At 37.0% G+C, this 24,333-nt stretch overlaps 1 protein-coding gene across 1 annotated transcript in view; it reads left to right on the top strand.

Moving 5' to 3' along the window:
- The window catches only part of Cnbd1 (cyclic nucleotide binding domain containing 1), a 261,717-nt gene that overhangs the window by 126,617 nt on the left and 110,767 nt on the right, over positions 1–24,333 (top strand). The window contains exon 5 of the mRNA XM_041656754.1: positions 17,254–17,399. Within this exon, the coding sequence (XP_041512688.1) occupies positions 17,254–17,399 (146 nt within the window). The remainder of the gene's footprint in view (positions 1–17,253; positions 17,400–24,333) is intronic.

Genomic DNA, 24,333 nt, shown 5'->3' with positions numbered 1-24,333 from the left:
CCACAGTGGTTGCACAAGATTGCATTCCCACCAGCAATGGATGAGGGTACCCGTCCTTCCACAGCCTCTCCAGCAAAGGTTATCCTTGGTGTTTTTGAGTTTAGCCATTCTGACAGGTGTAAGATGATATCTCAAAGTTGTTTTGATTTGCATTTCCCTGATTGCTAAGGAAGTTGAGCACGACCTTAAGTGTCTTTTGGCCATTTGAACTTCTTCTGTTGAGAATTCTCTGTTCAGCTCAGTGCCCCATTTTTTAATTGGGTTAATTAGCATTTTAAAGTCTAGTTTCTTGAGTTCTCTATATATTTTGGAGATCAGACCTTTGTCTGTTGCGGGGTTGGTGAAGATCTTCTCCCAGTCAGTAGGTTGCCTTTTTGTCTTAGTGACAGTGTCCTTTGCTTTACAGAAGCTTCTCAGTTTAAGTAGGTCCCATTTATTCAATGTTGCCCTTAATGTCTGTGCTTCTGGGGTTATACATAGGAAGCGATCTCCTGTGCCCATCTGTTGTAGGGTATTTCCCACTTTCTCTTCTATCAGGTTCAGTGTGTTCAGACTGATATTGAGGTCTTTAATCCATTTGGACTTGAGTTTTGTGCACGGTGAGAGATATGGGTCTATTTTCATTCTTCTACAGGTTGACATCCAGTTGTGCCAGCACCATTTGTTGAAGATGCTTTCTTTCTTCCATTGTATACTTTTAGCTCCTTTATCGAAAATGAGGTGTTCATAGGTTTGTGGGATAAAATCCGGGTCTTCTATACGATTCCATTGTTCGACTTCTCTGTTTTTATGCCAGTACCACACTGTTTTCATTACTGTAGCTCTGTAGTAGAGTTTGAAGTCAGGGATGGTAATGCCTCCAGAAGATCCTTTATTGTATAGGATTGTTTTGGCTATCCTGGGTTTTTTGTATTTCCATATAAAGTTGATTATTGTCTTCTCCAGATCTGTGAAGAATTTTGATGGGATCTTGATGGGGATTGCATTGAATCTATAAATTGCCTTTGGTAGAATTGCCATTTTTACTATGTTGATCCTCCCAATCCAAGAGCAAGGGATGTCCATCCATTTTTTGGTATCCTCTTCAATTTCTTTCTTCAATGCCTTAAAGTTCTTGTCAAATAGATCTTTCACTTCCTTGGTTAGATTTACCCCAAGATATTTTATGCTGTTTGTGGCTATCGTGAAAGGTGAAGCTTCTCTGATTTCCCTCTCTGCTTCCATATCCTTTGTGTATAAGAGGGCGACTGATTTTTTGGAGTTGATCTTGTATCCTGCCACATTACTAAAGGTGTTTATCAGCTGTAAAAGTTCTTTGGTGGAGTTTTGGGGGTCGCTTATGTACACTATCATATCATCTGCAAATAACGAAAGTTTAACTTCTTCCTTTCCAATTCGAATCCCCTTGATCCCATTATGTTGTCTTATTGCTAGAACTTCAAGCACTATATTGAAGAGGTATGGCGAGAGTGGACAGCCTTGCCGTGTTCCTGAGTTAAGTGGGATGGCTTTGAGTTTCTCTCCGTTTAATTTGATGTTAGCTGTCGGCTTGCTGTATATAGCTTTTATTATCTTTAGGTATGCCCCTTGTATCCCTAATCTCTCCAAGACTTTTAACATAAATGGATGTTGAATTTTGTCAAATGCTTTTTCAGCATCTAATGAAATGATCATATGGTTATTTTCTTTCAGTTTATTTATATGCTGGATTACATTGATAAATTTTCGTATGTTGAACCAGCCCTGCATCTGAGGAATGAAGCCTACTTGATCATAATGGATAATTTTTCGGATGTGTTCTTGGATTCGATTTTCCAGTATTTTGTTGAGGATTTTTGCGTCGATATTCATGAGTGAGATTGGCCTGTAGTTCTCTTTCCTGGTTGAGTCTTTGAGTGGTTTTGGTATCAGAGTAATTGTGGCTTCATAAAAGGAATTTGGTAATGACCCTTCTGTTTCTATATTGTGGAATACATTAAGGAGTATAGGTATTAGGACTTCTTGGAAGTTCTGGTAGAATTCTGCATTGAAACCATCTGGTCCTGGGCTTTTTTTGGTAGGGAGGTTTTTGATAACAGCTTCTAATTCTTCGCGACTTACAGGTCTGTTTAGATTGTTCACCTGGTCCTGGTTTAGTTTTGGTAAATGGTATTTATCTAAAAACGCGTCCATTTCTTTTACATTTTCCAGTTTTGTGTTATACAGGCTTTTGTAGTAAGATCTAATGACTCTCTGAATTTCCTCTGTGTCTGTGGTTATGTCCCCCTTTTCATTTCTGATCTTATTAATTTGCGTGTTCTCTGTCTTTCGTTTGATTAGTTTGGATAGGGGTTTATCAATCTTGTTGATTTTCTCCAGGAACCAGCTTTTTGTTTCATTGATTCTTTGGATTGTTTTCGGTGTTTCTATTTTGTTGATTTCAGCCCTCAATTTGATTATTTCCAGTCTTCTACTCCTCCTAGGTGAGTCTGCTTCTTTTTTTTTTCTAGAGCTTTCAAGTGGGCTGTTAAGTCTCCAACATGTGCTTTCTCTGTTTTCTTTAGGTGGGCACTTAGTGCTATGAACTTTCCTCTCAGGACTGCTTTCATAGTGTCCCATAAGTTCGAGTATGTTGTTTCTTTATTTTCATTGAATTCAAGGAATACTTTAATTTCTTTCTTTATTTCTTCCTTAATCCAGGTATGGTTCAGTAGTTGACTGTTCAGTTTCCATGAGTTTGTAGGCTTTCTGGGGGTAGCATTGTTGTTGAATTCTAACTTTAATCCATGGTGATCTGATAAGACACAGGTGGTTACTAATATTTTTTTGTAACTGTGTAAGTTCGCTTTGTTACCAAGTATGTGGTCAATTTTCGAGAAGGTTCCATGAGCTGCAGAGAAGAAGGTATATTCTTTCCTCTTTGGGTGGAATAATCTATAGATGTCTGTTAAGTCAATTTGCTTCATTACCTCCATTAATTCTCTAATTTCTCTGTTAGGTTTCTGTCTGATTGACCTGTCCATTGGTGAGAGAGGAGTGTTGAAGTCTCCTACTATTAGTGTGTGCGGTTTGATGACTGCCTTGAGTTTTAGTAATGTTTCTTTTACGTACGTGTGTGCTTTTATATTAGGGGCATAGATATTCAGGATTGAGACTTCTTCCTGATGAATTGTTCCTGTTATGAGTATAAAATGTCCCTCTCCATCTCTTCTGATTGATTTAAGTTTGAAGTCAACTTTGTTAGAAATTAGTATGGCCACACCTGCTTGTTTCTTAGGTCCATTTGCTTGGTAAGCCTTTTCCCAGCCCTTTACTCTGAGTAGGTGCCTGTCTTTGTGGTTGAGGTGTGTTTCTTGTAGACAGCAGAATGTTGGATCCTGTTTTCTTATCCAATCTCTTAGCCTGTGCCTTTTTATAGGTGAGTTGAGCCCATTGATATTAAGTGATATTAATGACCAGTGGTTGTTAACTCCGGTCACTTTTTAAGTAGTAGGGTTTGTGTGTTTTCCTTCTTTGATTTGCGCTGGTGAAGAGTCTCTAGATGTCTGAGTTATTGTGGTCATTGTTGGACTCCTTGGTTAGTGATTTTCCTTCTGTTATTTTCTGTAAGGCTGGATTTGTGGCTATGTATTGTTTAAATTTGTTTTTATCCTGGAAAATTTTGTTTTCTCCATTTATAGTGAATGAAAGTTTGGCTGGATATAGTAGTCTGGGCTTGCATCCGTGGTCTCTTAGTTTTTGGAGAACATCTATCCAGGACCTTCTGGCTTTCATGGTTTCCATAGAGAAGTCAGGTGTAAGTCTGATAGGTTTACCTTTATAAGTAACTTGGCCTTTTTCCTTTGCGGCTCTTAATATTCTTTCTTTATTCTGTATATTTTGTGTTTTGATTATTATATGGCGAGGGGATGTTTTCTTTTGATCCAGCCTATTTGGTGTTCTGTATGCTTCTTGAACCTTCATAGGTACATCTGTCCTCAGGTTGGGAAAGTTTTCTTCTATAATTTTATTAAGTATATTTTCTGTACCGTTGAACTGCACTTCTTCTCCTTCTTCTACTCCAATTATTCTTAGGTTTGGTCTTTTTATTGTGTCCCATATTTCCTGAATGTTTTGTGATGAGAGTTTGTTGGACTTGCTGTTTTCTTTGATCAGAGTGTTTATTTTCTCTATGTTATCCTCAGAATCTGAGATTCTTTTTTCTATCTCTTGTATTCTGCTGGTTATCCTTGATTCTGTAGTCTCTATTCATTTACATAGATTTTCCATGTCCAGTCGGCCCTCTGTTTGTGTTTTCTTCTTTGCCTCCATTTCAGTTTTCAAGTCATGAACTGTTTCCTTTATCTGCTTGATTGTTTTTCCTTGGTTTCCTAGGGTATCATTCACTGATTTACTCAATTCCTTGAACTTTCTATTATACTTCTCATCCATTTCTATAAGGGCATTTTTTATATGCTGTTTAAGGGTGTCAATCACTTTCATGAAGTCAGTTTTTTCTACTTCTTCTTGATTAAGGTGTTCATGTCGTCCTGTTGTGGGGTCACTGGCTTCTGGTGGTTTCGTGTTGTTTTTCAGATTGTTGGGAGAATTCCTGCATTGGCGTCTGCCCATCTCTTCCTCCCAATACTCCCCTTTGGATCTTCTTTTATAGGATCAGGTCTTCTTGCCCACTGATGTACCTTCCCAGTGATGTCACTCCCCAGAGATGTTTCTCCACAATGAGGTTTCACTCAGTGCCCAGATTGAAACTCTGCGCTGCTTGGTAAGCTCGCGAACAAAGGGCCCACCCCGCTCGCTGCAGGCAGGCTATGGGAACAAAGGAGCTACCGGCCACCCCTTTGTCCTCCAGGTTCGGATTCGGTCCCAGCACCCTAGCAGGCTGGGCAGGGAGGCGCTATGCCCCAAAGGAGGGAGGGAGCGAGGGAGGGAGGGAGACAGGGGGTGTGGGGATCTGGATGTAAGCTGAATGGGATAGGAAGAGAGAGGCAGTTTGGGCAGTATAGCCCCTGTAGGATGGCCAGGAAGTGTGGGCGGGCTGAGGTATGATCCCAGCTGCCGCAGCACTCACTCACCACAATGATGTTTCACTCGGTGCCCGGATCAAAACTCTGTGCTGCTTGGTTAGCTCGCGAACAAAGGGCCCCAGAATACTTCTAATCTGGTTGTCCCACCTATACTTTCTGCCACCTGACTACTGGTCAATCAGTATATTATTAAACCAACATAAGTGACAAATCTTTCAAGAGCATTTCCCATAGCACATTAGAATTTTATCATGCACAATAAGGAAAGGTCCAGTAAAAGTGTCTAGGGCCATGTGGCAATGAAGAAATTGCAGACACTGAAGAAACAACAAACACATGTACTTACTCTAATGGAGGGTGCTTCCTCTGCAATGGCTCAGAACTTCAGCTCATTATAATACCAGGAGGAGGAGTTTGGCTCAGTAAGTCTTAGTAGTAGCTCTCTATAGGGGGACTGTCAGGATTGAGGAGGAAGCTGTCCCTCTTGCTTCCATACAGTCTGTCAACATCTACAGCTGACTAAAGGAACACTCTGCTAATTCCCTGAGCCTGGCCCAGTGGATTGATCATTTTGCCACTTCCTGAGGTCCAGGACATTTGTTCTTGTCAATAATACATACTCACTCAGAACTTGATCTGCTCATTACGTATTTATTCACTTGGGACATTTGCTCCACACACAGCAGTCTACTTTTAAATATTAAAAGTAGAGTTTGATTTTTAAAAGACTAAAAAGAGAGTTAAAGTCAATGTCTTCATTTCTGCAACTTTTATCTTTGTAGAGATTGGCAATGAGGGAGCAGTCATGCTGCACACCATGTCTCCAGTCTGTAAATGACCACACTACATTTCTGGAGAAGCAGACAGTGTTCAGCATTAGTCCTGTGAATTTGGATGATCAAATAAAATCAATTGTTATTCTGTTCATTCATCCTTGACTGATGAGGAAATTCAAAAGAGAGTCAGAGAGAAAGTGATGTGCTTATTAATGACTAGTGATTCAGGAAAAAGTTCAAGTGAATATTACATCCTAGCAAGAATTTTAAAGTCAATTACTTAAAAGTATGTGAGGATAAAAAGGGGATCCTTAGAGAAAAATGTCATTTTGAGAGACAACCACGTTTTTTTTTGTTTTTTGTTTTTTTTTGTTTTTTTAGTTTTTATGATATTTATTTACTGTGATTTTGTGTGTGTGTGTATGTATGTGTGAAAGATGATGTACAGGAGATGATTCTCTTCATTTACCTTTGATTCCTGGGGATTTAAGTTATTTCCTTAAGCCTGGTCTTGTTACAGTAGCTCAGGTTATGGAAGCTATGGAATCTCTTTCTGTTTCTGTGGTAACAATGGAAATGTAAACATTAGTCATTCATTGGAATTTAAGTTAACATATGAAAAGGTAAAGGTATTTCTAGTTCTAGGTGAAAACCCAGTTTTGCCATCTGCCTAAGAAGAGATGGGGGCAGTGTTTTCCCTTAAATGAAATAATGTAATTTTCCTTCCAAATGTCCCTTCTCCATGTAGATGCTTACTTCCACTTTCAGGGGCTACTATGGCACTGGCTTGCCTACTTTTCTGAGTTATCCCCCTTTTCTAATTGCCTGAGTTTGGGACTGATGTAAGGGCAGCTTTAGCTAATAAACTGGACTTGGAGAAATGGGCTGGCCTTTGCTGGAGTGATTACATCTAAATTGCTATATTTAGCTACATCCTCGATGAAATTGTTAAGTTTCAAACCCTGGGATAAAGGACTTGGGTTGCCCATTTAGTATATCAAAGATGGACCTGGCCTCCCGGTTCTCCCAGCATCCCTCAGTCTCTACTTCTTATAGGTAATGATTTGAATACCCAGTCTTCTACTCTGAACTCTCCAACTCTGGGGCTGAACTGCCTTCCCTCAGAGGCCATTCTCTACACAATCCTCTCTCATGAGAAGCATGGCTGTGAGTACAGGAGTGAATAGGAGGAGAGGAGAGGTAAATGAGGATGCTGTAGGGTATGACTGGAGAGAAGAGATTGGGAGAGTCCTTAAAGGAATAAATGAGGAGGAGTGAAGGAAGGTGGTAGGAGTTAAGAAGAGAGGATTTGAGTTGGGAGAGATGAAGGGAATTGTAAATGGAGGAAGGTGGGTGAATAAGACTCAAGAGTATCAGTTCTAGGATGTTAATGAGCATAAAGGGATTGGTGGAAACAGGGCAGGTGGGTCAGTAGGTTGGGATGTTCTAGAGGATTCTTTGCACAGAGGCTTTTGGAGCAGTAAAATCTAGTATGCTGTGCAGGTTTGATGGACAGAGAGCTGTGTCCTGAAGGCAGAGAAGACATGGATATAGGGCACTTCAGATAGCAGCTTGCATTTTCCTCCAGTGAAAGTATTAAATTGATAAGAATTTGGAAATCAAAACTACAGAATTCAGGCCAGGTGTGGTCATGGTCTAACTGATATTGAGTCTTATCTTAACAGAGTCACAAGAGAGTAGCCAACCTGACATTGGCAAGACAGAGGTTTGATTTTAGGTGTAACAAAAGGTTGTGCTTGGGAACAGTCATTTGGACTCATCTAGAGAGGCAGGGGAGAGGGACACATCACACCAAAAAATTGCAGAATCTAGAGATAACTCATAAAAAGGGAAGAGAAAAGGCATATAATTTTCATATATGTTTTAGCCAAAATATTATATGTAGAAAGAAACACTTGATACCATGTTAAAAATATAAATAAAACTATAAATTATAATAAAATACTTAAAGTATTACATTTTGTGAAAGGGATATTATGTAGCTTACTATAGCTTTCAAGAATATAATGCAGACTTCTCTTATAACTCATATTCTATTTTAAAATTGAATGCAATTGTTTTATACCTTTGTCTTCATACTATATAAAAATAAGAAGCTAGAAGGACTTATACTTCATAATTCAATTACTTTTTAAGGTGGTAATATTGCATACACAAATAACTTATCCATGACAAAAATGAAAATAAATGACAGGCAAAAATTATATCTCAGGAAGAACTACTGCAAAGTCAGGGTTGCTAGACACTGGGCCACTAAAGCAAGTCTTCATAACAGTGACTTCAACAGTGTCAGTAAGTAGGGGTAAGTGAAGCTAGAGCTAGGGCGATGATGCTGCAGAATTTGTTGGGTTAGACCTGATTATGACGAACTAAAATGTAATTAAAATATATCCTTCATAAACAGTACAAAGATATGATGTGGGCTTCCCCTCTGTATGCTGTGAATATGCTTTATTGCCATTGGTTAATGAATAAAGCTGTTTCAGCCGATGGCTTAGCACAGCAAAGCCAGGCAGGAAATCTGAACAGAGATATTGAGAGATGGCGCCCAACGTGGGGCAACAATTTCTCGGGTCTACTCTGCTTACTAGAGGCAAGCAAGTGCTCTCATCTAAGAGAGGCTTCCTGACTCAGCTTTAGCTGCAAAGCTTGCAGCTCTTTTAAGAGGTCCTGCCATGAAAGACTTAAACGGTGTTGATGAAAAGCTGAACACATGCTTTCGGTTTTCAGCCATAGCAGGAAAAAAGCTGCGCCATTTAAAAATGCCAGCTTTCTAGGCTGTCCTGCCAGTGCAAACTCTTGACTCTTTTATGCAGGCTGTTTAAGCGGTTTGCAAGCACAGGCTGCTGAAGCTCGCTTGCTGGCAGGGACATTAAAACACTGTAGACTTGTGGCACTGAACGTGGCTACAGCCAATACCTCAGCCATGAGGCTGGAAAGCTAAGAAATGGGCTACATCTAGCCGGCAAAGCCACGGCTTTAGTCCTACTGAGATTGCTTGGTAAATTAAAGACTCATGTGGTCAAAAAAACAGAGAGAGATACAGTAAACAGAGCGTCAAAGACAAAGAAAATGTTTAAAATGTTAAACATGTTAAAATGTTAAACGTGTTAAAATATATGCAGGCTAAAAGTTGAAGTTCTTAAAGTAAAAAACAATAAAAAAAGAGAGAGTTGTTGGGTGTGGTAGTACACAACTTTAATCCCAACACTTGGGAGGCAGAGACTGACCTCTGTGACTTCAAGGTGTGGTAGCTGTGGTAGCACACGCCTTTAATCCCAGTGCCTAGAAGGCAGAGACAAACAGATCTCTGTGAGTTCAAGGTGTAGTAGTACACCTTTAATCGCAATGCCTGGGAGGCAGAGACCTGCGGATCTCTGAGAGTTCAAGGACAGCCTGGTCTACAGAGTTATTCCAGGTCAAAGATACAGAGAACCTGTCTCAAAAAGCAAAAAATAAAAATAAAAATAAACAAAATAGAGTTAAAATAAAGCCGTACAAAGATGGAAAATAGAGAATTTTGATACTGTATGCTATTATGCTCTGTCTGAATTGTTTGAATGCTGAGAAAAGAGCAACAGTTGCTAAAAGATATTTGTTTATAAATGCTGCTGAACTAATCCAACATAGATATTTTGAAAATGCCTTGACTTTGAAATTTGGATCTAAGGACATGATGCTTTGGAAAGGAGTTTCTTATTTTGTTTTCCCAGAGGGTGAGAGTCTGTGGATTGCTTCCATCCCAGTGTGGTATGATAGACCACGTCCTCCTGAAAGGTTGCTGTGAACACCCTCAAAAAAATACTTCATTCAACTGCCGACTGAGATAAAACTAGCACACAGGTTATACCATGAAAGACCTAATTAACGACGCCCCATTCAGCAGGAAGCAGTTTGGAGAGAAAAAACTGCGCCCATGTTCCCTAATATGGTTTATTAATCTTCTTTTACATTTAAAGGGGGATATGATATAGGTATGAATAATTTGCATTGATATGGATTTTGCTTTAGTGATATAAATTTAAGGTCAATTTTGTTATATGTATACGTATTTCTGATATTGATTAAGGAATTATGATTGTGTAGTTTATGTAAAAATGTAATGTATATAGGTTGTTAATAGATAATCATAATAGTCAAGCTTGTAGTCATGTTAGTTAAGATTTTCTAGATGTACATAGATATATTTTAGATAGGCATTCTTCATATTTTTCAAAGATTATAAAATATGGCATTTTAAATGTTTTAATAACTTAGGGTTTTTCATGACAATGAGACACCCTGCTCCTGGCAGCACCAATCTACTTCAAGAGGAAGATGGGCATCGAAGAGAATCCTTATGGAGTTTGATAGCCATTTGGGCAAGAAACTGCTCTTGCCTGGACTATTGCATAAACTGGACACAGAGAACCTGCAGAGAGAGGACTACTGAACTTGCCTAAAGGTGAGATGATCTTTCGGGGTTCCTGATTCATGAAGGAGTCTGCAAGACATTCTGCAGGACACAACAGATAGTGACTGAACTGACTTTGAATTTTCCTGCTTCATGGAAATGTCTGCTGGATAATATGGGCCTGTAGGCCGAAGATGGATGCCCCAACAGTACAGAGAAAGTTTGGATGACTGTCCAGGCAGCGAGATGTCTCTGTCATTTCTAGAGTTTTGAAAATTGCTTACTTTTGTTTGCTTAGGTAATATTGTATTCTTCTGGAGTCTTTGGTGGAGTTGAAGAATAGATAGATAGTTATAGTTTTCCATTGTTATGATAAAAGATAAAATAGATATAAATATTATAACTGTAATTCTTGCTTGATAACTGTTTTGTTATATGTAATTTTGCAATGTTAAAGTTAAAGCCTTCCTCTTTTTGTTTAAACAGAAAAAGGGGACGTGATGTGGGAGTGTCATATATCAATCTGTTGATTTCATTGGTTAAGCAATAAAGAAACTGCTTGGCCCTCATAGGTTAAAACATAGGTGGGTGGAGTAAACAGAACAGAATGCTGGGAGGAAGAGGAAGTGAGCTCAGACTCGACAGCTCTGCTCTCTGGAGAGAGACACCATGCTCGCCTCTCCTGGGTGGATGCGAGAGCTCTGCTCTCTGAGGCAGATGCAATGAACTCCGACCCAGCATGGATGTAGGCTAGAATCTTCCCAGTAAGACTGATGCTACTCAGATTATTAGAGATGGGTTGATCAGGATGTGTGAATTAGCCTGTAAGGGCTAGAGTTAATGGGCCAAGCAGTGTTTAAAAGAATATAGTGTCTGTGTAATTATTTCAGGGTATAAGCTAGTCAGGGGGCCGGGGTGCTGGGGACACAGCCCCGCCACTCATATTACTACAGAGAGAGAGCAGGCAGAGGAAAGCTGATACCATATAATCCATGAAGAAGAAAGACATCCTCCAGACCCTTACCAGTAAGCCACATTCTCATGGCAATACACAGAGCAATAGAAGTGGGTTAATTTGAGATGGGGTGAGGTAGGGGTGAGGTGGAGTGTATAAGAGGAAGGGAGGGAACAGGAACTGGGATCATTATGTAAAATTTAAAAAGATAGCTTGTATTCTTTCAAAAAATAAAAAATAAACATAGGCTTGGGAAAAAGAAGAAAAAGAATATAGACAGTTATAAAATGAAATAAATGGTTTTATAAAATTAAACAAAACCTTTAAAGAAATACTACAGTCATATAGTAAAGAAATAAAATAGAAATATATAAGGCATGTAAAAATGGAAAATACAAAGAGAGTCTGGATTATGCATATTATAGTGATTTTTTTCCAATTTTTTGATTACAGAAAGACATTTGATTTTGGGGGTGACCATCCAGGCAGCAAGATGTCTCTGTCAATTCTAGAGTTTTGAAAGTTGCGCACAAAGCACTTCCAGTTTACTTAGGGAATATTATAAACTTCTTGGTTCTTTGGTGGAGTTGAAGACAGATAGTTTTAGTTACAGTTTTTCTTAGTTATGATAAAAGATATGAAAATTTCCAGGACAAATAGACTAAATATTATAAGTATAATTCTTTGCTTGATAACTGTTTTGCTATCTGTAATTTTACTATGTTAAAGTTAAAGCCTTCCTTTTTATTTAGAAATAAAAGGGGAAATAATGTGGAATTCCCCTCTGTATGCTGTGAATATGTATTATTATCATTGGTTAATGACTAAACCTGTTTCATTCAGTGTCTTTGGAGAACAAAGCCAGGTGGGAAATCTGAACACACACACACACACACACACACACACACATATATATATATATATAGAGAGAGAGAGAGTAGGTGGAGTCAAGGAGATAACACATAGCTGCTAAAGGAGAAATATGCCCACTAGACCCTTACCAGTAAGCCACAACATAATGGCAATACACAGATTAATAAAAATAGGTTAATTTAAGATGTAAGAGTTAGTTTAAAAGAAGCCTGAGCTAATAGGTTAAACAGTGTTGTAATTAATATAGTTTCTGTGTGATTATTCAGGCTTGGGCTGCTGGGAAAGGAACAAGCAGCTTCTGCCTACAAATATATTTTTAAAAGAGTAAAATAGCACAGCAAACTACCAAATGACTAAAACCTGAATAATTTATCATCAACCCAGAAAAATACTACATTACTTTTATTTAATTTTAACTTCTCATAGACTTATTTTTAATGTTTTCCCCATTTTTGTTAAATTTTTAAACAAAATTCATTTTTGCCCTTTACTGAAAAGCTGGGCAGTCTATATCAATCAGCTAATACAGGAAGCTAAACTTTGTGAATCTTTAACATTTATATAGGACAGGCACTATTTATGTTAGACGGTGCGTTATTGTTAATAGATAGTGGAAGGAGTTTTGTTTTTGATTTATTCTTCATCCTAGTAGATTAAGTTATTAGAAAGATTAAATCAGATTTAGAAAAAAATGCAAAAGCCTCATCTCCTTTATACATCTGAGAAAAATATAAGCAAAATAGTGCTATAATTTAGGAATCTTAAAGGAACCATAATCAATTTTCTATGCATCAGAAATGTTTTCTAAGGTAGTAAGTCTCATGAGCAAGATGTATGGAGTATTAGCTGAGTGTGAAGTCAACAGATTTGTAAAGTTCTATAAAATTTAGGTCATGTGTGTGCATAGCTGTGGATATGGAGGACTAGAATACAAAGGGAGGATGTCAACTTAACCATGAGAGGTAAATTCAGATGATGTTGCCTTATGAGATATTAAAGAGACAGAAGAAGGATAGCTTTCTTCTGCGATTCTTAATGAGCCTCAGAAATGCTTGGACAGAAAAAAAAACTAGCAAGGATTTTTTTTTTTTTGCTTATTTACTTACTTTTTAGTTGTTGTTTTTTCTTCCCTAAAACTTGTTAAAGATGAGAATATCTATTCTGGCTCTCTTGTTCTGCATTATAATAGACGTCCAATCAAGGAGCATGGATTGGGAGAAAGAAATAGAAATTCACCAGGAAGGAAAATGAAAATTGTCTCTATTTACAAATTATATCTTTGGTAGAGAAAATCCTAAGCAATCCAGTGAATCAATTTAAATAATAAGCAGACTCAACAAAGTGTAGGACATGATTATACAATCTGTACAGTAGCAATGAACACCTTCAAAGACAGGCTATTTTTAATAGCCTATAAAGCATAAAGTACTCAGAAGAAATTTAAGAAAAAAAATGTAAAATCTAAACAGTAAAACCTAAGAAATATTGTTGAAAGTAAAAATAAAACTTGAAAATCATAAAAATACTCCCCCAATTTTAATTTAGTTGAATATAGACTTTTAAAATATGCCCTTATGATTTTCTGAAATTTGTCAATATCTGCAGTAGTATTTCCCTTTTCATTTTTGATGTTTAAAAATTTAAATATATATTAATCTTTATTTTTCTTTCATATATGTGTGTTTTGTCTGCATGTATGTGTGTTTACCACATGTGTTCTTGGTGCCCATGGAGCTGGAAGAGTGTTTAGATCTCCTGGAATAGGAGATAAAATGATTGTGAGATGTCACTTGGGTATTGGGCCTTCTAGAAGAGCAGCCACTGTTCTTAACTGTCTAGCCATTTTTTTCGTCTTAATTTATTAATTTACATTATCTTTCTTTTGTTTAATTTGTCTAATCTTACCTACATTTCCAAAGAATCAAGTCTTCATTTAATTAATTAACGAGTTTCTATGTCTTTAATTTCACAATGTTTTTGATGATCTCTTCCTGTTTATTTATTCTTTTGTGCTGTTGTGTGTTTCTGTTTTTTTTTCCCAAAGCTTTCAGGTGCATTAATAAGTTACTAGTATAAACTTTGTCAGGTTTCTTGATGTAGGTATTTTGTGCTGTAAACTTTTCTCTTAGGACTTCTTCCTGTCTTGTAGATTTTGGTAAGTCCCATATTTCTCAACATTCCTTAGAGAATCTTCCTTTTTGCAGCAGATGACAATTAACATAGAGACCTACACTGGGCACAGTGCAGAGAATAACAGATTGTGGAGTATTTAGCCATAAATGTGGTATCTATATCATACCTGTTGCCCAGGGATAAGGGATCATAACTGAGGAGGGGAGAGAATGAGTGTAAGAACCAGAGTTGATAGATGACTACAAGGAAATCAGTGTTTTTAAAACACAGCAAGGTAGTTGCATAGTTGTGACGCCATACATAGATGTGTTTGCTCAGGAAAGACAAAAATCCCTGTGTATGTGAGACAGAGAAAGAGAGAGATACAGATAGAAACAGTGACAAAAAGAGATAGAGCTTGTTGTCATTGTCCCTGGGTTCTGGTCTTGAAACTGAGAGCATATCTTTTCATAATGTACTATACTATCTTTTCAGTTTGTAAAATAGAGTCATACTTATGTTTTATCTTCAGAAAGATTATTTGGTGCATAGTACTATAAATGAGATCCTATTTCTATTTATATGTACAGGTATAGCATAGTGCATACACACATATGTGTGCTATAAATATATTTATAATATACGTCACTATTATTTATTTGTGTTATAAGATCTTCATGTCCTTTGATAGATAAGAACATACTTACATACTTAAATGATTTTATATTCACTAGGTGAACATACGCATTCTTTCCATGTTCATATAGAACACTTTAAAATCTTGACCACTTAACAAGCCATGCTTCTCTAAATCTGTTCAATTCTTATTGGTTAGAACTCAGGCACATGGTCAAAGTTAAAATGAAAATTAAACTTAATAGATCTCTAGATGTTACAAGAATTGATTTTTTGGTAGTTCTATTGTCTTCAAGATTTTTGTCTTTCTCTAGCTACCAACTATCTGTATACAGCCTTTTTTCTAACACATATTCATTTTTTCACCAAATGAAAACTAAAGGTTTCATTCATGATTACATCTCAAAATTGTGTCTCCTGAGTATACATCCTTCTCTCCATTGAGATCCAGCCTGGGAATTTCTGGTCCACTAACACAAAAGTACTTTTCTTCTGCACAGTGGTGGGACCAGGGAAAGACAACCTATCACTGATAGCCTATTCTCAAAAAAAAAATGGAATCACATTGAAGGTACTAAGTATTAGGTCATAAAACAATGCTGTTTCTATTAGTTGATTTATCGAAACCGTTGTCCTAATAGTCTTACCAATTTTAAATTTAGATTTTGGATTTTTTTTTGTCAATGAAGAGGAAGTTCTTGGGGAAAGAATACCTTTTGGCCTCACTATCTGGGAAGTTTTCTCTCAGCTCTTATCACAGTGAACAAATCTAACAAGTATTGGAGAAAGTGTTCTGTTTGAAGGTGTTTGCTATAAAATATGCTCTGGTTTCAAAGCTTAATGACTTACAAATGTATCAGGTCATAACACTGGATATTTAGCATTATAAATCCTCAAATGTATAAAAGTTTCTAAAACCTCCAGCATCATCTACCTGCTGGTAACCAAAGCCAAGGCTGTGCTGCAGACACAGCTTTTAAGGCTGTTTATTTTTCTGCTCACCTTCACTATACTCAGCTTTCCCTGAAGCCCTTCTGGATCAATAACTAAGATGTGAAGCAGAACTTTTCATTAGGCCTTTGCTGTAAGGTGAGACACCTTTATTTAACCAAGAAGACTTAATGGACCTTTTATAGCCAAGTATTTTTCATTTTCAACTCTTTCTTGCTAAGTGGGATAAGGGAAGCACTTGGTTTTTTTTGTAACTGTTCTTCACATTTCTGTCTTACCTTCCACCTAGGCTTCAATATTGGTCCACTTCACTCTGTTAATAACACATTGCTTCAAGTTAGCAATACTAAGCACACTAAATCATTTCGAGTTAAATTGAAGTTTCATTTTACCCAAATTTAATAATACATAAGTACTATTAAGGATCACATATAAAAAGTAGGAATATATACATATTAGAGTATTACTCAGCAGTAAAAAACAAGGACTTCTTGAATTTTGCATACAAATGGATGGAAATAGAAAACACTATCCTGAGTGAGGTAAGCCAGACCCAAAAAGAGGAACATGGGATGTACTCACTCATATTTGGTTTCTAGCCATAAATAAAGGACATTGAGCCTATAATTCATGTTCCTAGAGAAGCTAAATAAGGTGAATCCAAAGACAAACACATAGGCATCCTCAGGAATATTAACCTTCATCAGGCGATGAAAGGAGACAGAGACAGAGACCCACACGGGAGCACCGGACAGAAATCTCAAGGTCCAAATCAGGAGCAGAAGGAGACGGAGCACGAGCAAGGAACTCAGGACCACGAGGGGTGCACCCACACACTAAGACAATGGGGATGTTCTATTGGGATCTCACCAAGGCCAGCTGGCCTAGGTCTGAAAAAGCATGGGATAAATCCAGACTAGCTGAATATAGCGGACAATGAGGAATACTGAGAACTCAAGAACAATTGCAGTGGGTTTTTGATCCTACTGCACGTACTGGCTTTGTGGGAGCCTAGGCAGTTTGAATGCTCACCTTAGGAGACCTGGATAGAGGTGGGCAGTCCTTGGGCTTCCCACAGGTCAGGGAACCCTGATTGCTCTTCGAGCAGATGAGGGGGGGGGGGGACTTGATCGGGGGAGGGGGAGGGAAACGGGAAGCGGTTGTGGGGACGAGGCAGAAATTCTTAATAAATAAATAAATTAAAATAAAAAAAAAAAAAAAAAAAAAAAGTAGGAATTAAAAAAGTCTTATTTAGTTAAACCTAAAAAGTCTTTATTTTTAATAAATGAAAGCAGTCTTTAATTGTAATTAACTTTAAATATCATGGCACATTTTAATATTAGAAAGAGAGCAGATGTTGAAAGTTGATTAATAAAGTCAAATGTAGTTTACTTATAGTTCTTTTGAAACAATACTAAATAAAAATAAAGAATTGGAAATTTAAAGCTTCCAATACGTTAGTTTTTTTTTATTTTACTTCTCTCTCTCTCTTTTCACTGCAAATTTATAATCTCTCTTTTATTCTTTTCTAAGGCCAGTTCACAGAACAATCCATGAACAGAACATTGTGTGGAGGATGCTGAAGAAAATTCCACTATTATCCTCTCAACTCAGTGACGAACAACTGAAAATCCTGAGTAGAAATGTCGTTTCTGAAACCTGGACCAAAGGCAGCACAGGTATGTTGAATTATGTTGTGTGGAGAAATACCAGGCTAACTACAAGAAAGACCAATTATATTTTCCTTTATTATGAGGGGCAAACTCATGAAACAGGAATGAGAAGTTCAAGCTCTGCTGTGTAGTGCAGGAAGCATAGAAAGAGTGAACCCTGGGATGCTGGACATTTCATTTTTCTCTGGGTACACAAAAGGTCAAGCCCTAACCTGTTCCCAACCCTTAAAGTTCATTGGTCAACAGAGATTTCCCATCACCCCCCCCCTTTGTCTAAATAAGAGAATTCCAAACCCAATACAAAACTATATGCAATAGGAACAGATATCAAGTATAAAATTAGGATTACAACCAACATAAACAATACTAAGCAAGGCACACATGCTAAATCTTTAATAAACATTTTATTTTAAAGAGGCTAAGCTTTGCATTGAAAATGGCTTAGCTAAATCATAAGAGGAAGGTAACTAAGACTATTTAATCTTCAACCCCATCGAAGGCCTGAGAAGGGAGATAATATTACTTGAGTAGACAGGAAGTGCAATCAAGCACCTTCCAAAGTGAGGAGTATATGACAGAGACAACTGGCTATCTGAGCAATCATCCAAAATCTCATATGCAATGTTGAAGCCACGAACTTTGGCTAAGGTCTAGCGGAACAGACAGACCATTTTCAGAGGCATGAAAATTTTAGAATCATCTTATTCTGTCTTAACTAGGTTTGGCAGTTTTTCTCCTGTATCCTGCTTATCCAGCCTAGACACCATGCACTTTTTCAGTGGTCAAGGAATGGACAGTTCCTTGCCCAAATACCAGTTGTGCCATAAAGAAACCAAACTCCAAGTGGAGTGTCTTTGGTGCTCAACATTCTCTCGGGAATAGATTAGTGCTGTTAGGAGCAATCCTGTCTCACATCAATAGAACCCTAAGTTATTTAAATGCCATGTTCTACAGATTCTTGAAGTGGTTGAAGATTACCTATCTAGGCAGAATACAATCTCTATGTATCTAAAGAACCTAATTAATCTGACTATATGTATAACAAACATGAACAACTATTGATCTATAATACTTAATGCCTGTATAAGTTAAAGACTAAGATTTCAAATCAGAATATTAAATAATCTGTAAACAACTGTGCAGTAAATGAGGAAAATGACCTCAAAATGTAAACAGTGTATAAGTATTTTAATCAGAGGTAGGAATATATAATACAATATGACAATATATCTGAAAAATTGTATTAATATACAAAATGTCTTAAACAGAGGTAGAAACTTGCATGTATACAATCTGACAACTGTTAAATTATGTTGGATCAAGAAATACCAGGCTAACTACAAGATAGACCAATTATATTTTTCTTTATTATAAGGAGCTAACTCACGAAACAAAAACAAAAAGTTCAAACTTAGCTATGTAGTGAGAAAAACACAGCGAGAATGAACCCTGGGCTACCCAGTGTTTTTCTCCAGGTACCCAAAAGGTTATGCCTTAATTTGGTCTCACCCCTTAAAGCGGGTTCATTGGCTGACAGCGATTCCCCGTCACAGGTACTTGACCAATGGTGCATCTAGCAGAATGGAATACATACACCTCTGTCAAGGTCGCCATTGTTAAAAGCTTATAATTTCACTTGGCAAGCTAAATTGCACTGTTTGGATAAGTCAACTTTGAAGTAATGCTGTTTAAGTAAGATCTCACTCTTTAGTAAGATTTATAGCCTACGCTTCTGCATTTGCACATTCAATAAATATCCAAATTCCTCATGGTACCCCCTGATAAACAATGGGCGTAGCTTCCTATACTGGTTTATAAGGTATGGGGTAGAGCCTAAATTATATTTTCAATATTCTATTGATGACAACAGTGAGTAATAAAAATTTAGTGGCAACCTAGTGCTGTCTTTCAGAGTTGAGTACTCAATGGTCAAAGTGCTTGCTTTCCTGTCCAGATAATGCTCTAGGTAGTGGGAAAGGACTTAATAGACATAATGTTTATCTTTAGTCTATTTACAACAGATATAGGGCTACTTATGTAGAAATTTATGCATTTGAATCTCTGACAGGACAGTATGCAAGACACATTCTTTGTGTAATGAAAATTCCTTTTCTATTCCTTATTAAAACAAAATGGTAGGTATTCCTGTTTGCAGGTGAGGATCCCTAAAACATAAACAAATAATGCAGTGGCATAATGCTTGTAAATAAGTTTTCAACACCCTTCAGTCCAATTCTGAAAATTCTGAACTTGCCCTCTGTGCTTGCCACTGTTTATGGAAAGTAATTGATCAGGCACCAGGCATTTAAAACTGCATTGGAATCTTGGCGACTCATGACTTTTGAAAAGATTTACATATTTTGAGAATTTTGCCCCAATGCTTCTCTATCATAATTGGTTCCATTAATTAGAGCCAAACGACAGAAAATAAATCAGAGTTTCACCACGATTAAAATGATTTTAAACAGGGTAAAAAAAAAAAACCCAAATGTTCAATATTGGTTTGCTATTAGCTTGAGGATAGTAATTAAAAATTACTTTGTTTTATAAGTGCTGAAAGTGTATTTCTAATTGCATAAAGTATTGGAACACCTAAATGCCCTGCAATAAAAGATTGATTATTATCAGTTCAATGAAACTGTAGGCACTGACTTAAAAGAATGTACACAGGTGTGTGTGTGTGTGTGTGTACACCTATGTGTGTATACAAAGGTATTACATAAGAGTATAGCCAGGCAAACTTACAAATACCTATAAAAGTATAAATATACAAATATGCATTATATATATTTAAAAATATAAGTGGATCCAGAATGATATTTTAATTTTGTTTATTCAGGGTAGTTGACATTTTTTTCTTTTTTCTTTGTTTTTAACATGCATTGATATTTTGCCTTCGTGTATGTTTGTGTGAAGATGTCAGAAACTGTGGAACTAGAGTTACAGACAGTTATGTGCTGGGAATTGAACCCAGGTCCTCAGGGAAAGCAGCCAGTGCTTTTAACTGCTGACCCATCTCACCAGCCCCAGCATGATATTTTAAATATACATACACCTAAAATTTTTTATTGCTTTAGTGGAGAGGAAAAGAATTTGAAACAGCTGTGCTTTAGTTTGGGTATGACTTGAATTTTTCGAGATGCTCTACAGTGATTGAAGCTTGTTCTAACCTTAGATTAATTAATGGTGTTGGGAGGTGTTAGAACCTTTGGGAGGTGGGTTCTTCTGGATGATTCTTTTAAATGGCTTATAAATAGATATGTGTCACACACACACACACATATATATATATATATAATCTTTATATTTATTTTTTAATTCATTTTACATAACAAGCACAGTTCCCCCTTCTATCTCTCCTCCCTTCCCCTTCCCCATCCACTCCTTAGAGAGAGTAAGACTTCCTATGGGTCACCAACAAATAGTCACAGGCCAAGTTGAGGAAGGACCAAGTCCCCTGCCCCCTGCATCAAGACTGAACAAGGTATCCTGCCGTAGGGAATGAGCTCCAAAAAGCCAGTTCATGAACCAGGTATAAATCCTGGTCACACTTCCAGGGACCTCACAAACAGACCAAGCAACACAACTGTCACCCACTTTCAAAGGGCCCGTTTGGTTCCCAGCTCTCATAGCAGAGTCCATGAGCTTCCATGAAATTGGGAGAGCCATCTCTGTGGGTTTCCCCATCATGATCTTTTTTATTATTTTTATTGAGCTATATATTTTTCTCCACTCTACTTCCTTCCTCCTTTCTCTCTGTATATCCTCTCTCATCACCTCTGTGCTTTAATTTACCAAATTTACTCAAGATGTCTTTTTCTCTTTTCCATACATGTGGATCTATGAATGTCTCTCAAGGTCCTTTTTGTTTTCTAGGTTCTCTGGGGTTGTGGACTCTAGTATGGTTTTCTTTGCTTTATGTACTACAAGCCATTTATGAGTGAGCACATATTATGTTTGTCTTTCCGGGTCTGGGTTACCTCACTCAATATGATGTTTTCTAAATCCGTCCATTTGCCTGCAAATTTCAAGATGCCATTGCTTTTTACCACTGCGTAGTACTCCATTGTGCAAATGTACCATAATTTCTGCACCCATTCTTCAGTTTAGGGGCATCTAGGATGTTTTCATGTTCTGGCTATTATGAGTAATACTGCTATGAAAATAGTTGAGCACATATTTATGTGGTATGATTGAGCATTCTTTGGGTATACATCCAAAAGTGGTATTGCTGGATTCTGAGGTATATTCTTTCCTAATTTTCTGAGAAATTTCCACACTGATTTCCAAAATGGCTGCACAAATTTTAATTCCCACTAGCAATGAAGGAGTGTTCCTCTTACCCCAAATGCTCTCCAGCATCAGTTGTTATTGGTGTTTGTGATCTTGACGGTTGCAACAGGTGTAAGATGGAATCTCAGTGTTCTTTTGATTTGCATTCTTCTGATAACTAAGGATGTTGGGCATTTCCTTAAGTATCTTTCAGCCATTTGAGATTTGTCTGTTGGGAGTTCTCTGTTTAGGTCTGTACCCAATTTTTCTTGGATTTTTTTAATGTGAAGTTTCTTGAGATCTCTGTATATTTGGAGATCAGTCCTCTTCTGATTTATACTAGCGAAGATCTATTCCCATTCTTTAGGCCAATGATTTCCTTGTTATTAATGTCATTTTCTTTTGAGGAGTTTCTCAGTTTCAGGAGGTCCTATTTATTAATTGTTTCTCTCAGTGAACAATATTCAACATTAGATGGAAAAGCAAAACAAACAAACAAACAAAAAACCAGGATAACCAAAATAATCCTGTGCAATAAAGGAACTTCTGAAGGAATCATAATCCCTGACTTCAAACTCTACTATAGAGCTACAGTAATGGAAGCAGCCTGGTATTGGCATAAGAAAAGACTAGTGGAATTGAATTGAGGACACTGATATCAATTCATAAACCCACAAACACCTGATTTTTGACAAAGAAGCTGAAAGTATAAATTGGAAAAAAGAAGCATATTCAATAAATGGTGCTGGGATAACTGACTATGAACAAGTAGAAGAATGCAAATAGGTCTACATCTATTGCCATGCACAGGACCCCCCCCCATCATGATCTTGACCTTCCTTCCTCATATATTTTCTCCTCCCTCTCTTTAACTGGATTCCAGATTCTCTGCTGGGTGTCTGGTTGTGGATTTCTGCATCTGCTTCCATCAGTTACTAGATAAAGGTTCTATGACAATTAGGATTTTCACCAGTCTGATTGCAGGAGAATGCTAGGTCAGGCACCCTCTCCACTATTGCTGGAATACTTAGCTGGGATCATCCTTCTGGATCCCTGGGAATTTTCCTCCCACCAGGTTTCTCCCTAACACCATAATGGCTCCCTTTATCAAAATATCTTCATTTCTCTTCCTCTTTGTCCCTTCTCAAACTCAACTATCCTATTCCCTTATGTTCTCATTTCCCATTCTCTCCCCTCTTTCTTGTAGGAGATTGTGATATTAGTAGCAAGTCCTGTTAACCTTCCCCTCTTTTCTCTTGTTGAATATTTGATTGATGACTCATGCAACAGTGTATCACCAAAATATGACTTTACCAGCAGTCAAACTAATGGGGTACATGATATGATTTGTTCCTACCATCGTCTACATGTACCATTTCCATTATAAGGCCAAATAGCTCATGCTTTTATTGTAATAAAGAAAGCTAATGTAAGAGAAACAAAAGCAAATGATTTTCTATTTCTTCTACATGTATAGATGAGATAATTGTCCCATAATAAATTGAGTCATGTGAACTATAATTAGAGATTTATATTTTTCAAGAAAGTTCTACATTCAAATTGAGAACAAACATTTTATTCCGAAGGCGTATACTTTCCCTCAGTTGTTAATAAAATATCAAGTTTTACTTGCTTATATGATATACAGAAATTCAAGTTGCATCTTGTGTTTCTTTAAAAATTTATAAACCTGTGTTTTTCTTCACCTAACTATTTCCAGATCCTTTGGAGTTTTCAAGACATGTAGTTCTAACAACTCAGATCCTTCCCTATCAAAGTGTCAGCTCATTAGATACACAACCTTTGTAGTTTTCTTTGTTCCTTCAACTTAAGAGAAAAGCCAGTCTAGGTGTCTGCTCTCTCCATTGGCTTTATTCATGTGTACGCCTCTCTCCGTCTGCTGTGATTTTAAAGTGTTTCCCCCATTCAGTCCCTTGTTCCCAGGCTGCCGACTTTCAATCTGCCACAGAGGCTCAATTCTCTGGTGCAATTCTACACAGCTGTTTGTGCCTTCTGGTCTTTTTATACAGCCATTAGATTTTTTCAGGTGCCTTACTTGAGCAGGTTTCCTAAATTTGCCTTTAACTGTATAGCCTTTTATACATTCAGTCCCTGAAAACAAACAAGTAAATAATATTATTACTTATGTAAATGATGTATATGTTTCTAAGTAATCATGGAATTAATCACGCTATCTTTTGTTATTATACTATAAAATTATTCTATTTAAAGATCTCTTATATTAACTGTATCAAAATTACTAAAAAGGGACAGAGGAGATGGCAGTCAGTACAAATCATGCATTAGGTATTGATCTGCAGTCTTGTTTCAGACTAGAGATAGATTACATGATATCACAGTGTGATGCTCCACAGTAGTTAAAAACACCTGCCAGTTAGCCTGGGGATTTTTGCAATGTACTGTATTGTAAGGCTATCATGAACATGGAATAGGTGTATTTTTTATTTGACTTTTTAAAATTTATGTAACCTTATAATAAATTGAGAAATGTTTGTAATAAAATACTATAAATATTTTTACAATGAAAAGAGCATTCATAAAAGCAGTGAATAATCTGAAGCTAAAGTTGAGTAAATAGAAACTCATCCAATAGTCATACTTTAAAGGATTAATATTATAATAATTAAATTAATATGCAGATCAAATA

The sequence above is a fragment of the Microtus oregoni genome, unplaced genomic scaffold, assembly GCF_018167655.1.
Source record: "Microtus oregoni isolate MIOR12 unplaced genomic scaffold, Mior012 000008F_ref0000371, whole genome shotgun sequence".
Taxonomy (NCBI): domain Eukaryota; kingdom Metazoa; phylum Chordata; class Mammalia; order Rodentia; family Cricetidae; genus Microtus; species Microtus oregoni.
The sequence above is the reverse complement of the archived record's forward strand: the minus strand, read 5'-3'. Positions and strand labels throughout refer to the sequence as shown.